We start from the raw sequence: 17,691 nt of genomic DNA, 5'->3' as shown, positions 1-17,691 counted from the left end.
TTTTTTTTTTTTGTCTGTCAGTGTTAATGTTCAGTGTGGTGAAAAAAAAAGTAGTAGATAGTATTTTTAAATGTTTCATTGTAGAATGGTTGATATTTCTGTAGTCATTCTATGCTTCTTGAGTTAGGTTTGTTCTAAGCACTGCTTCAATAAATGGTGGTCAAATCCACGAATGTTTTACTCCCTCTTCCCCTTTCACTTTCCCCTGTTCCTGCTTCAGGTATGGCCATTTTTCAGGCATAAATCGCAAAGTTCAGTTGACATATCTTCCTCATGGTTGCCCAAAGACTTCCAGTGAAGAGGAAGGTATTGTATTACTTTGCACCTAATCACTTAATACCATGTGTATTTAAATAGTCATGGACTAGTGGTATAACATGTCTTGATGTTAAGAAGAAGGAATATGTTGTTCTGAATGAATGTTTGTATTGTTGGCAGATACTCAGTGTCTCTTAATCTGCTAAATCGTACACCTAAAACTATGTAGTAAATTTATATTTTAACACTGTTCTCTTGTAACAGAAAAGTAGGGTGAAAAGAAGCTTCAGTGATTCACCAGAAACTGTTTTGGGACCAGGATGGGAAAATCCCACTCAACATTTACTGCTGTCTTGAAAACTTTTATAAGCTTTTCTGGTCCTTGACCCATGGTTATTGGCTGAAATAACTGTGGGGTATTTAGCATCCAATTTGTTTTAATTTTTCTGTTTCAATTTACTTTTTGCTTCAGATTTGATGCTAAATATTTTTCACTTATGTTTTCTCTGTGATTTTAACTACTTCAGGTTTCTCTGTTTAATTGCCCATTTAGTTCTCCAGTTCAATATTTTCTTAATGTTACAACACTACTAAACATTTATAATGTTGCAGAGATCCTTTACTGAAGCCCTGCACAGTCCAAATATTTTTGTTCATTTGCAAAAAAAAAGAAACCCAATAGATTTAGAATATGCTTCACTACTAAACTTCTCTCTCTGTGTACAATTAGATAATAGAAGAAATGAGCCATCCCTGCTTCTGGTTCTAAAATGGGGAGGAGAATTGACCCCTGCAGGCAGGGTTCAAGCAGAGGAACTTGGAAGGGCTTTCAGGTGTATGTATCCAGGTGGACAAGGTAAAAAAAAATATATAATAATTTTAAAAAAGCGCGTTGAATGGCATAAAACACTTTTGAAGGTAGTCAAGTGCAAAATGAGAGTTTGAGCAAAATGTTTGTTTGGTAGGAGATTATGCTGGATTTCCTGGATGTGGTTTACTTAGATTACATAGCACTTACCGACATGATCTCAAAATCTACGCTTCTGATGAGGGACGAGTTCAGATGACTGCAGCAGCTTTTGCAAAGGTACACTGTGAAATTGTATTTTCAATTTTTAAAATTCTGATGATCTCAAGTTTGTTTTTTTCTGTTGACAGCTGGGAGAGATTTATGGTTTATTAGAGTCCAAAGTGTATAATGAGGCTGTGTTTTAAAAGAAATGTATTTTCAAAGAGTATTTAGTTCGATATGAAAAAGCATCCAATTAATGTGCCAAGCATTTTAAGTTCTTTGAGCAGATGCAGACAGATTTTAATTGTACAGCCCTAGCAATATAACTTAATGTTTTCCAGTAACAACCTCCAAAATCATAGAATCATAGAATGATTTGGGTTGGAAGGGACCTTAAAGATCACCTAGTTCCAGCCCCCCTGCCATGGGCAGGGACACCTTCCACTCGACCAGGTTGCTCAAAACCCCAAGCAAGCTGGCCTTGAACACTTCCAGGGAGGGGGCATCCACAGCCTCTCTGGGCAACCTGTTCCAGGGTCTCACCAACATCGGAGTAAGGAGTTTCTTCCTGATATCTAAGCTAAATCTACCCTCTTTCAGTGAAAACCCTTACCCCTTGTTCTATCACTACACTCTCTCTGATAAAAAGTCCCTACCCATCTTTTCTGTATGCCCCCTTTAAGTACTGGAAGGCTGCTATAAGGTATCTCCAGAGCCTTCTCTTCTCCAGGCTGAACAGCCCCAACTCTCTCAGCCTACCCTCACAGGGGAGGTGCTCCAGCCCCCGATCATCTTCGTAGCCCTCCTCTGGACCCCCTCCAGCAGGTCTGTGTCTTTCTTGTGCGGAGGGCACCAGACCTGGATGCAGTACTCCAGGTGGGGTCTCCCAAGAGCATAGAAGAGGGGGAGAATTGCCTCCCTCGACCTGCTGGCCACACTTCTTTTAATGCAGCCCAGGATGTGATTGGCAACATTTTTAGTTTGCACCTTGCTTATCTGTTTAGTGCTTACTTTCCTCAAATTTTGCCAGATTTCTGTGACAGATGGTGTGTGTGTGTTGGTTAAAGCACAGACATTAGAACTGATTTGAGATAATGTATTTATTTTACATGAGCAAAAACCGCAAGTTTCAGTTACTTCAGTGATTTGAACCAGAAGATTTGGGGTTCAAAAGGCAACACTTTTCATTGAAACCGTCTTTCTTTCAATGGTTTGTAAATTTATAGAGGAAATTAGAGAGTTTGAACCTATTAGAAATGTGGAATTAATAAGCAACTTCGCATATATTTTAGTGGGAAATTGTACAGACTATATAGTCATGCTTTTTTGGGAATTAATAGAAGAGCTTTCTTAAAGTTTTTACAGGAGACTTTTTACTTTGGGCCTGTCAAAATGGATACCTAATAAGTAAGACATGGTAGCAGTACTACATCTTGGCACTTAATAGAAATCCTTTTTTTACATGTATTTTTTGATGTGAAATTATAAAAATTTTGTAGTGATGTTTAAAAAGCGTGAACTTTTTTTTTCATTACAAACATGAATTTATAGGAACTATTCATATAAAAGACAGAATTCAGAACATCCTACATCTACAATGCTTGCCAAAGTATTCTTTTACTTAGCTTCTTGCTAGGCAAATTCCTGTTTTGCTCCTCCTCCCAAGTAGCCCTTTGCATGCATAATACTTCTACTTGTTAATAATTTATTCACTTACTTCCTCATTTCAGTGATCTTTTAATTGTGTAAGAGGACACAGACAGTGCAAGTGTTACATAAATACTTTTTAGGTGAATGAGTTTCAGTAATAATAGAGTGATAGGGAGGTTTAGGTTTCACGGGGCCTTTGTAGGTCATGTAGTTCAACTCCACACAGCACAGAGCCAGTTTGGATGAGGTTACTCAGAATCATATCCATCCAAGTTCTGAGTATCTCCAGGAGTGGAGACTCCACAGCCTCTCCAGGTTTTTAATTCTATCCATCGTGTTTAGGTTGTGTCTCTGTTCCTCCCAAGCAGCCCTTCCCTGCTTCCACCTTCTGTATGTTCCTTTTTCGTCCATGCTGACCTTCTGCATGATTTTCCATATGTCAGAGTGGACTGCTCTTTTGCTTTGAGGAGGTTGTCTCTGGAGATCATCCAGCTGTCCTGGGCACCTTTGTCCTTCAGGACGCTCCTCCATAGGATTCCATGAACAAGCTAAAGTCTGCTCATTTGAAGTCCAGGGCTCTAATGCTGTTATTTGTCTTGTTCACTTCTACACGGATCTGTCATAATATCAGCTTTCAATTATCAAGGCTGCCATTGACCTCCACATTCCTGACACTTCTGAGTAACAGGTCCAGAAGAATGCCTCTGCTTAATAGTTCATCAGTAACCTGTGTCAAAGAATTGTCCTTGGTGTTTTCCAGATATCTGGATTGCTTGTCCCTTGCAATATTGCCCACGCATGAGGTACCCAGGTCTAAGGGAACCTATGGAAAACAGGGCCTGCAATCAGGAGGCTTTCTCCAGTTGTGTTAAGAAGGCTTCATCTGTTTCCCCTTTTAAGTTGGGTGGTCTGTAGCAGAGGCCCACCATAATGCTGCCCTGTGCTTATTTGTCCTCTGATCCTTACAAATAAGATCTCAACTTGCTTGTCACTGGTTTGAAAGCAACGGTCCTGGTGTTCAAGCTACTCCTTTATATACAGCCCAACTCTGCCTCTTTGCCTTCCTGGCTTCCAAAAGGCCCGGTATCTGGCTATAGCAAAACTCCATTAGTGTGAACTATTCCACCACATCTTTGTAATCTGAATAAACTTAAAGCTCTGCAAGTGTTCAGACTTCTTATTTCTCCTGTTTGTTTCCATGCTGCATGTGTTGGGGCAGAAGTAGTTCATCCATTTGTCCTGCTTTCTCCTTGGTCAGCAGGCTTGAGGAGACACCACTCCATTTCCTTCCTTATCCTAGACCCCTTCTGTTGCCAGAAAAATCACAAAAGTTTCCAGCCTTCTCCATTTTGGGAGTCTCCATTCACCTCTTGTTCAACTGTAGCCTTTGATTGTCCTTCTGTGCCACAGAGAGTTTGGGCTTTTGCCTTTGTAGGGTCTCTGCAAAGACCCTGTCTATCTCCCATTTGTTGTCCCAGATGCTATTCAGTGTGCTAACTCTTCCCATAGCTACTATCTGGTGACTCAATGCCTTGAGCAGAGCATGTCCCCCATAAGTCAGGCTGCTGTTGCTCCCAGCCTCAGGGAGAAGGCACCATGCCCTCCCTGCAACCCAAGACCTGAACAGGTATGGCCTCCCAGGAGCAACGTTGGCACCACTGAGATGCTAGGGTCACTTCAGCTGGTGTTGGGGACCATGATTTATGACCTGTCACCATCACTGTTGCACCAACTATAGCAACCCTGCCCACCAAGGCAGTGTTTTAGGGGCCATTTGTATGCAAGTATCTACATTGTCTGCCAAGTCCCTGTTTATCTAACCCATAGGTAAGTGATACAATCTTGAATTTAAATTAGTGTTTTGGGTGTTTTTTTTAAGATACTATATTCTCATCTTTATGTGTTTGCCTGATTAATTGTATTATTCGCTTCAGGGACTACTGGCCTTAGAGGGAGAGCTGACTCCTATTCTTGTCCAGATGGTAAAAAGTGCTAATATGAATGGTCTGTTGGACAGTGACAGTGATTCTTTAAGCAGCTGTCAGCATCGTGTTAAAGCAAGACTCCATGAAATTCTCCAGAGAGACAGAGAATTTACTGCTGATGACTATGATAAGGTTAGCATATGATTAGTTTCCTATAAAATGAAATAAATAGCCATTCAAATTCTTGTGTAAAAGGAATGAGCAGTGATTTTATGTATCTATTTTGAAAAATTACTTGTGTGCTTGCAAGTAGTTTGAACTACAAAGGAAGCTGTACCAATTGCGATATTAGATACTTTGAGCTGTCTTGCAATTTGAATAATCAGAATACCTACAAACTTTGAAATAGGAGTAAATAGGGACCTCATTCATAAATCTTTTTCAATGTTTCATTAAAAATATTTTAACTATTCAAGAAATGAAACAATTTTCTTTACACTTTCTGTAATCTTTACTTTGCCAGTGTGTGGTATTACAAAATGTATTGCCTGCCTACTGCAGTTGTTTCAATATTTGATCCACTACAAGGCCTTTTTTTCAATTCAAAGAATACTAAGATGCTGAAAACCAGTAGAATACTTTCTAATCAGTGAAAGGAAATCTCATTAAAATGTTAAAGTAATGTATATTAATATAGTTTATGCTGACTTAGTACAGAACACACATGATTGTTCCTGGTTTTAAATATAAGTAATGTTTGTTATTGTTAAGAAACTTCTTTCTCTTTCAATTGCCTTTACTCTTTCTGGTAAAACAACTAAGTACAAGTCTTCAAATGAGGCTTAAGCTTAAACTGCTGTTTTCTAAAAGGTATTGAGAGCAAATTATTGCAAAATAATTTTACTAACCTGCATGTATGGATCTATGTGGATTCGTTTAAAAATATAGATTAAAAGTGTCATCCAAACCACTGCCAGCAGTGAATTCAGCAGTACTTGTAAAAAGTGAGAGGATACAAGGTCTCAGAGGTTTATTTATTTCCCCCCTTCTTTTGCTGTATAGATATAATGGGATTTGAAATGTGGCTGGAACTAATAGAGCATACTCTTCTAAGACAGTCACTGAAAGTAACTAACCTTTGGGATTATGAAGTGATAATTACTTTTGGGGGATTTGTTTGTTTGTTTGTTATCTTAACTTACTTGCAATTTGGGAAAAGAACATGGGGTTTTTTTCTGTGCCAGAACACGTTTCCTATTGATTTACTTGGTCATAATAGGTAGGAACTGCTTATTATTAGGTAGAAGGCAGAAGTTTTCCATATCCAAATTATCCTATGCATTTGAGGAAACTGGGGAAAGTGCAAATATGTATGTGTGTTATGTATATAAATTATTGTTTAATACTATTGTTTGCGTACTTTGGATTACACAGACTTTTCTGAAAAAATTGTGAGGCTAAGCCTCACTTACATGGATTTTGACTGTATTGTTTTAGTGACACTCAACCTGATGATGATAATTTGTAGCTCCTGCAATTTCTATAATTAAGTCACTCTGAAGGACATCTTGTATGTTCTTGATATATGTGCATTTAAAAGGTTTCTTTTTGTTTGTATTTGTGTGCTGCAGTCCTATAGAGACAGAAACCTAAAACAGGAAGAGACAAACTTTTTTTCAGGTATCAGTTACTATTGCAAATCTGGTGGTTCTTTCCAGTTATGCTAAGTAGGGTACTTTGTAGAACAAAAAGTATTTTATAAGGCATGTAGCCTAACAATAACATTTCTTATATAATTTTTTTAAGCTTTTGAATACAATAGTTACTTGAAAGGAAGTTATGGAAAGTTGCTAAGTTTGTACAAAGTTTTAAATGTCTTCAATTTTCCTGTCTTGGAACAAATTTGAGGAACTCCTGAAATTGCTCACATTTACTGGATAGAATTAGTTGCTCTATGAATTTCTTGTTACCTTTGAATCTCTAGTAAATCATACTACCTTTTAATGTATTTTCTTAATGCCTCAAAAGGAGTAGATAATTGAGAAATAGTTTCAAAAATTAATAGCAACCTGCTTGAATGCTTTTTTCCAATACTTGGAATCTTTCAGATGTTCCATCTTATCTCTTAGTTCTTTCAAATCTGGTCAGCTTGTTTAGATAATTCTGTGTTTATTTTAAATTGCAGCTTACTCCATCTGGAAGCATGTCATTGATAAAATCAATGCAGGTTATTAAAAATCCTGTAAAGACATGTGACAAGGTCTATTCCTTGATCCAGAGCTTGACTTCGCAGATCAGGCAAAGAATGGAAGATCCAAAGTCTGCAGGTACTTAAACATTTTTGTAGTTGTATTTAGTTTCTCTTGTTTACATCTGAGAGAAAATTGTAACATAACTTTTCTTCATTAAACTAGCTTTTAGCAGAACTTTAATAAACAACGGGTTAGGGATTTTCACAGTCTGATTCCATATGCATAACTTTACAGTAAAAAGCAGGAGGAACATGTGGTCGTATTGCAGATAAGGGCTCTTAGTGGTGTTCAGAAGTTCAGGCTAGTCCTCAAATGTTTGCAGAAATTCTTGTCTTAATTATTTGAAACTCAGTAGTCCACAAAAGTAATAGGAAAAGCAGGTGGTACTAAAGCTAAGTTACATAGGTACATTTTCATATTTAAGTATCTTTGCTGAAGATCTGTTTCTTGCTGTATGATGTGTAGTAGTATTGCATAGAATGATGCTCAGTATTAATGGTGGTGAACCAGTGACACAGGAAGACTAGAGCTGGAGGTGACCATAGTGCTTTTTTGGTACTAGCTAAATACTGGAATACTTGCTATCAGTGTTCTCTGCAGTGTGTAGTTTGCAAGCAGCTTCTGTTCTGAGGTTTAGCAGTAGAAGTGTCACCTGTACATAATATCAGTGGGTGTTGTCTATTTGGTCTAATCTCCTGTCCTGGAATGGGGATAATCCATCCTTTCTACCAGGCTCTTGGCTTTTGCTATTGACATACACAGGAGAGAGAGACAAATGGGATGTGTGGTCTGTTCTAAAACAGAGATGTTGTCATGCTCCACTTTGTTCCTTCTAGAATTTTCTCCCAGCTTTTTTTTTTTGTTGCTTTTTTTTATGTATGATCTGTGCTGTAGAACACTCTATTCTTTGCTGTAGCTTTGCTTAAAGGGTCAGTAGCGCATTTCTGCAGCGAAGCTTTCTACTATCTGGATGTAGCTATGTAGCTGTGATGCTTTCAGCACTAAAATTAACTATATGTGTACGTCTGTTCCCTCTTGTTATAAGTAATAAGTTAACTTATTTGATCTCTTTTATCCCTCTGCATTCAACTGTTACTACCATGTAATTAAAATTTCCCTTTTGTTACTTGGGTGGTCTTGATGACTTCGATGACTTGATGTGTCTATCCAGATATTCAGCTGTACCACAGTGAAACACTAGAACTGATGCTGCGCAGGTGGGCCAAGCTGGAAAAAGACTTTAAAACAAAAAATGGAAGATATGATATTAGCAAAATTCCCGATATTTATGACTGTATAAAATATGACGTGCAGCACAATGGCTCCTTAAAATTAGAAAACACAATGGAATTATACAGGCTTTCAAAGGCTTTAGCTGACATTGTGATTCCTCAGGTAAGGAATTTCAGTTATTAAATAGAATAAGTTGTAGAATAAATGCTTTTTCAAATTTTGTGAAAACATCTTCTCTGCCTTTTCTATTGAAGCTTCCTGTATTGTGCAGTAGTAGAAGCCTTTAACATTACCTCTTACTTTCTGGTAGTAAGCTGATTATTTTTTGTAAGAAAAATTTGATTCATAATTCACTAAGCTGTGTTCAGAATGAATTTTTCTAGGAAATTAAGATATGAACATGTTTGCTTCCTTTACTGCAGTGTAAAGTGGTTCATCTCAGCCATTCTTCATAGATTTAAGTAGAACCCCTGTGAACAACTGTGCATTCTGAAACTGCATTTAATTTCATTCTTCCTGCTTTTAGAAATTCCATTTTCAGGCTCTTTGCAAATTACAGTTAATCCTAATCTATCTAATTTCATTTGTCTTAAGCATTTTAAATTTTAAAAGACTGACCTGCTGCTTCAAAATGCTGACACTCCCTGATGAAAGTGTACACATTAAGTATCATGGAATTTCAGGCCAGAAACAGACAAGTTAAACTTCCACATAGTACAGGCTGTTAAACTCAGGTTGGCTCTAAAATGTTGTAGACTGCAGGACATTGAATTGTTTTGTGATAACAAGACAGAGCAGACTAAAGCTTTCCCCATGTGTCCCTGCAGTTAGAGCACTGTTGTAAGAGCGGTATTACCCATGTTATATGCAGCAAGTGAGGGATCTTCTTCCTTTCCCCATCTCTCAAACTGCCTGACGGCACGGAGGACAAAAAGACCAATGATGCAAGTATGTGTTGTGTTATATGGGCCTGTTAAGCTTAAATTTTGAATAGAGTGTTAGAGAAGAATAGGTAAAAATGAGAACACATACTGAAGGAAGAAGAACAAAGAAAACTTGATAAGTGTACATAATGCAAAGGAAAAGTGCTTATGTTGCTCTCTAGGGTAGCAAGAATATCCATCAAAATTATGAGAGCACTTTCATGTCATGTATAGAACAGAGCATGAAGCTTCTGGAAGAGAAGATTTTAAAATATTGTAGATACTGTAACAGACATGATATTTTTCCAGTTGTATTTAACTACTATTTTCAGTATTATTTGAGGCGAATAGGAGATCCTTCTGTGGGGTGGTTTACCCCAAACTAAGATAGACATATTAAATAGATAATATGCCTATGTCTCTTTATTGACTATTTAAAAAAAAAAAAAAGTTACTTGAAATCGGGTGAGATGAAATGCATCATTGATGTCTAAATCTGGAGAGTGCAGTGGGGGGAGGAGGAGGAATAATTCCCTGGATGTTTTGCTTAAGAAAAAGAGCTTCATTGTACCCGAAGGTGAATCCACTTTTGTGGTTTAACTGTTTCTCTGTGTCAAATCAAACAGCAAAAAGGCAAACCACTTGTTCCTTGAAGGGACGCCAGTAATCAAATGTAATAAAGATGTTAAAACAATTTGCAGCCAGAGCAAACTAACAGATGACTAATTGGCTTTAATATACAAGCTTTGAATTAGAAGGCATTTTAATCTTTAACTTAAAAGTCAGTTTCTTCTTACACAGGAATATGGTATTTCTAAGGCTGAGAAACTAGAGATTGCCAAAGGTTACTGCACTCCTCTAGTTAGAAAAATCCGTTCTGACCTTCAGAGGACTCAAGATGATGATACTGTAAATAAGCTTCACCCTCTGTAAGTCTTTTACTTTTTTACATGGTCACATTAATTTCTGTAAGACTTAATGGAGATATTCCATAGCTTTCATATTTGAAATGTCTTACTAGCTCATAGTAATTTTAAAAGTATGATTTATTTATTTGTTGACAGCTATTTCTAAAATAGGGACACATCTCATTATGGTCTAATAAGTTTTGGGGTTTTTTTCTTTCAAGTTACTCCAGGGGTGTTATGTCCCCTGAACGCCATGTTCGTACACGGCTGTATTTCACCAGCGAGAGTCATGTCCACTCCCTGTTATCCACCCTTCGTTATGGTGCCTTATGTGATGTAAGTTGAACACTTTTTCTGATAAAGCCCTGATATTTTGAGAGAAACCAAAAGGACTCAATTGCACTAAGATTGTGTCAATTGAAAGCTTAATTTTCTTAGATGGCTTTGAAATTTATCACACTTTTTCAAACATTTGATTTCTTATTATATATGCAGAGACATATTTCAAATTGCTGGTGTGCACACTGGTAGAAATCAGCAAGCCCTTTAAAGTAATGCTGAATTCCATTGGTGTGTTCAGCCGTATATGTTATGGTCTCAAAGAGATTTGAAAAGGGCAGGTAATCCATTTTTTTCTCTTACGTTGTCAGCTATAATTCTTTCAACTCTTTTTCCTTCAAGTCATCATTAAGGGTTCTCTTGAATTCACTTTTGGACTGGCTTATTATTTTTGACCATTGGCATATTGTCAAGACCTCCCTACCTGACTACAAGAATGCTCATGTAATGCCAAGTTTCTCCTGTTCAGTGGATTGTCTTACTTTCCTATATTGTTGTAGAATGCCTTGAAGGTGGTGCATTATTCTCCATCTGATTGGTTTTGAAACCAAGGACTAAAAAAAGCAAGGTCTCCAGATTCAGAAATGACCTAATTGAGCTCTTGGAGAGGATAAATCCAGCACCACAAAGCCTACATGGCTGCTTCTGAGGCAGAGCTTGATTAATATACTAACTTTTGAAATAGTTGTTTTGACATACTTGCTTCTGGTAATAGATAACTAAACTCATTAATGGCAAAAGCATTTTTAATCCTAGACCTTTGTGACATGCTACAGCAGACACAGTCCTAGTTTTAGGCTGATAAACTTTGACATTTCCTTTAAGGTGGATTACTAAATTATTTTTTTCTAGAGCATGAAAAAAGGTGAATATTAATTTTAAATAGTTTGGGATGTAATGGTTGTATTTCTTCTATGTACTAGAAGCCTTCACTTCCTCTTTGTGTTTGACTGGTAGAGTGGTATCTAGAAACATTTTCCACAATATACTAGTTGAAACTAGTTTATTGCAAAATTAACAATTCCCATAAGGAGAGTTTAAAACGGTGTCTCTGTCTACAAGACATATATCATCATTGGCAAAAGAACATGAAAGATACATTGAAATAAAATATGAAAAATTCTGATATCCATGTTTCATTCCATGAATAATTTTAAGTCACTTTTTTTTCTGGTTGTATCTCTGTTTTTTCCTTAGCTGTAAAAAGCTTTGTACTTCTGCTGTGAATGTAAAATCCATGTAAATGGGGAAAAAGGGAAATCATCAGTCTTTTTAAAGAAAATTGTTGGGGTTTATTTGTTGATATTTTTTTTCCCCTTCATAAGGAATCAAAAGATGAACAATGGAAACGAGCTATGGATTATTTAAATGTTGTCAATGAACTCAATTACATGACACAGATTGTTATCATGCTTTACGAGGATCCAAACAAGGTATTTAAAATGGATAAGTATCTTCAGAAACGAGTAGTACTAAGCTATGTACTAAAGTGTAAACCTATTTAATCATTTCATTCAGGAACTTTCTTCAGAAGAACGTTTTCATGTAGAGCTGCACTTTAGTCCAGGAGCCAAAGGTTGTGAGGAAGATAAAAATTTACCAGCTGGGTATGGATACAGACCTGCCTCCAGAGAGGTAATAATTATGCCTTTCTTTAAAGCAAAAGTTTGTTTTCCTGGATGCGGACATACCTAAAATAAACACTGGGCAATTGTTAGGTAAAAAAAACAAATGTGATTTTTATTTTGGTAGAAAACTGTCTAGTAAAATATAGACAGTCCCAATGTATTATTCCATTTTGAATGGACACTGAGGTAATGGGCACAGATAATTTGGACCTTCTAATGCCTTTGCCAGAATTTTTGCTAGAAATATGAAATACTCATTGTAAGAAAAGTGATATCAACATCAGTGTCACATCAGTGATATTCTGGCAACTGAAAGAAACATTTAAGAAAGCAAGGTGGTTTGGCATGTTATGAATACAGATCGTTGAGGAAGGATTGATATTTTCAAAGATGTATGGGCAGGTCTGTGGAGTTACCACCTGCTTTTTGAGAAATACATGAAATCAAAGCTTCACTGGAATTATTCTGTTGGCTTGTGGGGCCAGGTTTTTATTACTATGTCAACAGAAAATTGGAGTAAGATATGTTGGATGAACAGTGTGGTTAATTAGGACCACACTATCATATGCAGTGGCTGGTTAGGAGCAAATACATAGGTTATTAAAGTTATTTCTTCAATAATATGTGATTTACATCTTGTATTTTTAGAATCATCTGGCTTTATGTTTACACAGAAGATTTATTTAACAGCCACTTCTATCTACATGTTGCAAGGTGTGCGGCTAAATTGAAAATGAATTATGTATCATTTGTAGAATGAAGGCTCAAAGAAAACCTCTCATAGAAATGATAGTGATGAGGAGGCACACGCTCCTAAAAGAGATGAAGCAGACCGGTCAGTAGTGATGTTCAAGCCAATGGTATCAGACCCAATTCACATACACAGAAAGTCACCCCTTCCAAGATCCAGGAAGATTGGTTCTGTTGAAGTAAGTATTTATGTTCCAGATAATGTCTTTCACAGAAATTAATTTTTGCTTACTTTTAACAAAACAAAACCAAATGTAATTCTGCTTTTGATTACACAGAACCAGTATGACGTTATGCCTCACCAAAGGGTTGCTCTTACTCTATGGGAAGTACTTCATGGCAGTAATTTGTCTGAAGGAATTTTTTTTTTAAATGAATTATTATTTTATGATAAGTCTTATTTCCTTTTATCTTTTTAAACCATTTTAGAAAAGCCAATATTTGAAAATGAAGACTTTTTCAGTCTAAACTTACATCTTCAAACTAACATACATTGCTTTTGTATTCATCCTTACAAGACAGCTGCTATTGGGAATTAAGCAAAACTTCAGCGTCATCACGCTGAGAGGGAACAGAGGGATTGGGGGTGGTAGGGGAGGTACAGGAAGTGAGAGACATGTCTTCTGCTGTATTTGCTTTCACGTGGGGTGAAAGTGACTCCACTTGTCAAGCATTTGAAGGTAAGAGAATAAACCGGAAGCTTTCTTTTTCTAAGTGGGTGGGGTTTGTGTTTCATGAATTCTTCAGATAACATCTTGAACAGTCTAGTCTCCTGTGTTGAAGGCCATGACATCTAGGTGTGCTTCACAGGTATGGCTTTAATGTCACAGAGGTGGGGTGATGCACGGCAGTATCACTGATACCATTCGTACAGTTGAGTGGCAAAGCTTCAGATGGTGCATAGAGGCACTTCTGTGATATTAACGCTAGAAGCAGACTAACAGCTTCTTATTGCCTCATTTTCAGTTGCTTAAAACCATCAGAAATGAAGATTCATACTAAAAGCTTTTCCTTCCATGTTTGTGCTGGGAATGGGCTGTTTGTATGCAATGAAAGTATTACAGATTTGCAAGTAACTTGGTTATTGGTAGCGTGGAGAGAAAAAGATGCATGGTCCCTTCTGTAAGGGTATCTGTATAACTTCACATGACTTCCATAAATTAACAGAGATAATAAATGTGAATGTTTTATATATTCTGTTTCCAAGTTTTATCATAAACAAATGCTCACAACATCCATATTTTGGATTTTTAAAAGCTGATTTCACTATGATCATGCAAACTCCCCTCCTAGTTATGAGTTCAAATACACATAATAGTCTATTACTTCAGACTTTTAACCATTTTCATAAATTATGTAGAATTTACTTTCAAAAGGTATCAATAACATAAATTTCTAAGTTTTGACTGTGCAGATAACATGTTCAGATGGAATTGTTTCAGCATTCAGTGCCTGTTTATTTGCTGGAAGAAAATAGCCAATTTAAAGAAAACATACAGTGAAACTTTTTTTGAAAAAGTAAAAATGGAAGTTTCATCTGGCCTACTGAAATCTGCAAAACCAGTATTTGGAATACTTAAACCAAATGGTATTTTGAAATGTTTTAAAAAAGTCATTGCAACTTAAACTGCAACTGCCTTGAACATTTTTTTTTTTCCTTCCTGCTGTAAGGCAATTCTCTCTTCACCTATGTCCATTAATTTGTAAGGACACTGTCAGGTGTGAGATTATATTGAAGTTTTAATCTGGGGTATAGTCAGCAATATTTACATAAGGATCACAACTGCGATTGAGTCATGGAAAAAAAAAAGCAGAGTTCTAACAGTAAAACAAAGTATGGCTCATCGACATTGGAAATCAACTTCTATATAGCTAAAAATGTTGATTGCTAATGATACATAATGATGTAGGGCATGGGGGACTCTTAGCCTGACACTGTCCTCCGTTGAAGTCTCGATAGGTGTCCAGCATTAAATAACTCTTAGGGCTTTTTTAAGGTTGGAAGACTACTACCAGTCAGGTTGGTGCTACTACCAGTGAGTCAGTTGTAAAGTCTCAAAGGCAATTCTAACAATGAGAACCTTTTAGATAAGGTTATAGACTAGAAAACTATTAAGTAATAAATAGGAAAGTTTAATGTACTTAGAGGGGGAAAACTATTAAACAGTATGTCAAGGATAACATATTCTGTTTCCAGTGTGCGGGAAATTCTTAGAGTTATGCATCAATTATTGACAATGATTACTTTTCTCTCATATCTAATAATTAGTCTACCAGAAATTTGATCAAAGAGTTGTCTTAAAAGATACAATTGGATGAAAAGATAAAAGTGGAACTGATAACTTCTAATATTGTAATATTACTCTTTCCTGTTTGCTGTTTAATAGTTTTAAAAGCAGTATATAAAAGGGTGCAAACAGATTGGGTTTTTTTCTTTTCTGTTCGTTTGGCTCTGTTGAATCTAACTTTGCATGCTTTGCTGTTTTTTGCCCCCTTTCTCACTTCCAGGAAGAGAGCCCCCTGAGTGTGTCTAGCCCAGAGTGTATTGGTACCTGGCTGCATTACACCAGTGGTGTGGGTACTGGGCGTCGAAGACGCAGATCAGGGGAACAAATCACTTCTTCCCCTGTCTCCCCTAAATCATTGGCTTTCACATCCAGTATTTTTGGCTCATGGCAACAGGTTTTTAAACTTTACTTCATTAAACATTATTATGCATTCCAAGCAACAACCAACTGTCTTTAAGGACATCTAATCCCTTGTTATGGATTATGTGTGAAGCAAATTCTTCCACTTCTTAAAATTACTTCCCGAGAATGTTTGGGGGGAAAAAGAGCAAGTGCATGTTTTTCCACTGAATGTGTTACACGTTTTCCTAAAAATTTGGTTTCTTTATAGGAATTGCAAATGTTACCACAGTAAAAAAGACTTAGTCTACTGCCTAATGAAAGAGATTTCTGCTTTGGTTTAGTTGTCCTTTAAGACTTTAAAAACAACTTTGCTTAATTTGGTGGTAGGTAAATTGAAAAGCTTTTTTTTAATAATTGCAACCAATACCATTTAAAATAATTTATTTGGTACTTCATATTGCTATTCAAAACTTGTTTTGCATATATCATATTTTCAGTGGCCTGGTATTAACTACTGCAGGGGAAAAACTCTAGCACTAATAATTCTTGCCTTCTGTATCTGGAGGTATCTGAAACTCCCAACACAGTACGTCATCCATTGACTTGTACAATATTTCAAAGATTTTTTCTAAATACTGGGGGGGAAAGGCAGGAAAAAAAGAAACAATAAATTTTTTTGAAGTACCAGTGAAGATCTAAAGATTGTTTAGTATGTTGAGATATTGTTTACATGTATGACAATGGATGGTGTTCTGTTAACCATATCCTTTTTCTTTGAAAATTTTCATAATTTCTTTTTATTGTGCAAAATTCTAAAACTATTTACATAGGAAAAGTTGATATCAGTAAAGGCTGTGAGCATCTGAAGATTATGCTGATTGAGCCCGTGCATGGATCAGTGATTGTATGGTGTCCTCAATAGCTTGTCTGTCTTTCCTTCCCTCCCCTCCTTTTTTCAATACAGGCGCAGTTTAGGAGAGTGCATTTGGTAAAATGAAATAAAATGTCTCAAATGTCTGTTCTCATATCGGTCTTGGTCTGTGTCCTTTCTCATTCTGAATGCTTGCTTTGCACCACTCCATTGCAAGGAACTCATATGTGTAATGGACTCCCTTCAGAAGGGGATATTGCATGATCTTTCATGTTTCCTTTACATTCTTTTACTAACACTTATCATACAGCTTATTAACACTTGTCTGTCTGAAACAGGCTGCTGTATCAAGTTAAATGGACATTTCATGCTGCTGTTCTACTTTCCCTTATTTTTCTGTCTTTTATATCCAGGTCTTATCAGAAAGCAATAGTAACTTACGAACACCAAGAACTATTCTGGAACAAAAGCAGAGTGGTCTAGGTATGTGCCTACAATTGAAATTTTCTTTGATGTTAGCAGCTTTTCATCTGCCTGTTGTTCTGTACAGTTGTACATTCTTTGAATAGCTTTTATGTTAACAGGACCCAATAGTATTTGTTATCAATAATATATGCTGAGTGTCTGTCTATGAACTAGACAATTTTTCTGCAGCAAAGTTTTTAAATAAATTATAACTGAAAAGAACAAATTGTTTGAGACTGTTCACATTGACTCTGTACTGCTCGCAACAGGTACACAACGTTATTTTTAACATAAAGTAGATGTTTAAGATAATGTAGTTCATGACTGAGTTTTTGGGTTTTGCAAGAATCTTTTGGATTGAAATGGCCTGCGCTGGAAACTGTTAAAACACTTTTCTCAAAAATTAACATTTCCTACTGTGGGCAATTGATGGAATTGAAGGTGTTTTACTGAGGGGAGGGGGTTAGGGAAAAAACCTCAAGTTTCTTGATAATATCAGGGGCTTTGCACACATTCCCTCTCCTAAAATCAATTTCTTCCTTTCAGCATTAGAATGAATCATGCAATAATTCAAGGAGTTGTTTCAAATTCTTTTAATTCAAGTGGTGCTTTTCTGTTGCTTCTTTGAAACAGGCATACATATGACTCAAATGCAAAAATAGGAAATCTTGCACTACTGTAAATCAATATTGCATTTTTTTCTGTGTGTCTTGGGAAAAATTAAGTGTGGAAAATGCATAAGCTATATGCATAAACTTAGAAGTAGCTTTTTCTGTCTTTGTAAAGAGCTGTATTTTTTCTATGTCTAATCTTTCTGTGATACTTTTCTCCCTATTATATTTTTCCC

General features: G+C 36.4%; 1 protein-coding gene across 8 annotated transcripts in view; it reads left to right on the top strand.

The window, feature by feature from the left end:
- The window catches only part of PPIP5K2 (diphosphoinositol pentakisphosphate kinase 2), a 42,104-nt gene that overhangs the window by 13,901 nt on the left and 10,512 nt on the right, over positions 1-17,691 (top strand). For 4 of the 8 annotated variants that reach the window (XM_010565043.1, XM_010565041.1, XM_010565045.1 and 1 more), the window contains exons 13-25: positions 221-306; positions 989-1,114; positions 1,224-1,345; positions 4,855-5,037; positions 7,031-7,172; positions 8,269-8,492; positions 10,055-10,182; positions 10,383-10,497; positions 11,826-11,933; positions 12,019-12,135; positions 12,884-13,057; positions 15,387-15,560; positions 16,793-16,862. In XM_010565043.1, the coding sequence (XP_010563345.1) occupies positions 221-306; positions 989-1,114; positions 1,224-1,345; positions 4,855-5,037; positions 7,031-7,172; positions 8,269-8,492; positions 10,055-10,182; positions 10,383-10,497; positions 11,826-11,933; positions 12,019-12,135; positions 12,884-13,057; positions 15,387-15,560; positions 16,793-16,862 (1,769 nt within the window). The remainder of the gene's footprint in view (positions 1-220; positions 307-988; positions 1,115-1,223; positions 1,346-4,854; positions 5,038-7,030; positions 7,173-8,268; positions 8,493-10,054; positions 10,183-10,382; positions 10,498-11,825; positions 11,934-12,018; positions 12,136-12,883; positions 13,058-15,386; positions 15,561-16,792; positions 16,863-17,691) is intronic. The other 4 variants (XM_010565044.1, XM_010565047.1, XM_010565048.1 and 1 more) reach the window with 2 other exon arrangements.

This window comes from Haliaeetus leucocephalus, unplaced genomic scaffold (assembly GCF_000737465.1).
Source record: "Haliaeetus leucocephalus isolate CR32 unplaced genomic scaffold, Haliaeetus_leucocephalus-4.0 Scaffold185, whole genome shotgun sequence".
Taxonomy (NCBI): domain Eukaryota; kingdom Metazoa; phylum Chordata; class Aves; order Accipitriformes; family Accipitridae; genus Haliaeetus; species Haliaeetus leucocephalus.
The sequence above is the reverse complement of the archived record's forward strand: the minus strand, read 5'-3'. Positions and strand labels throughout refer to the sequence as shown.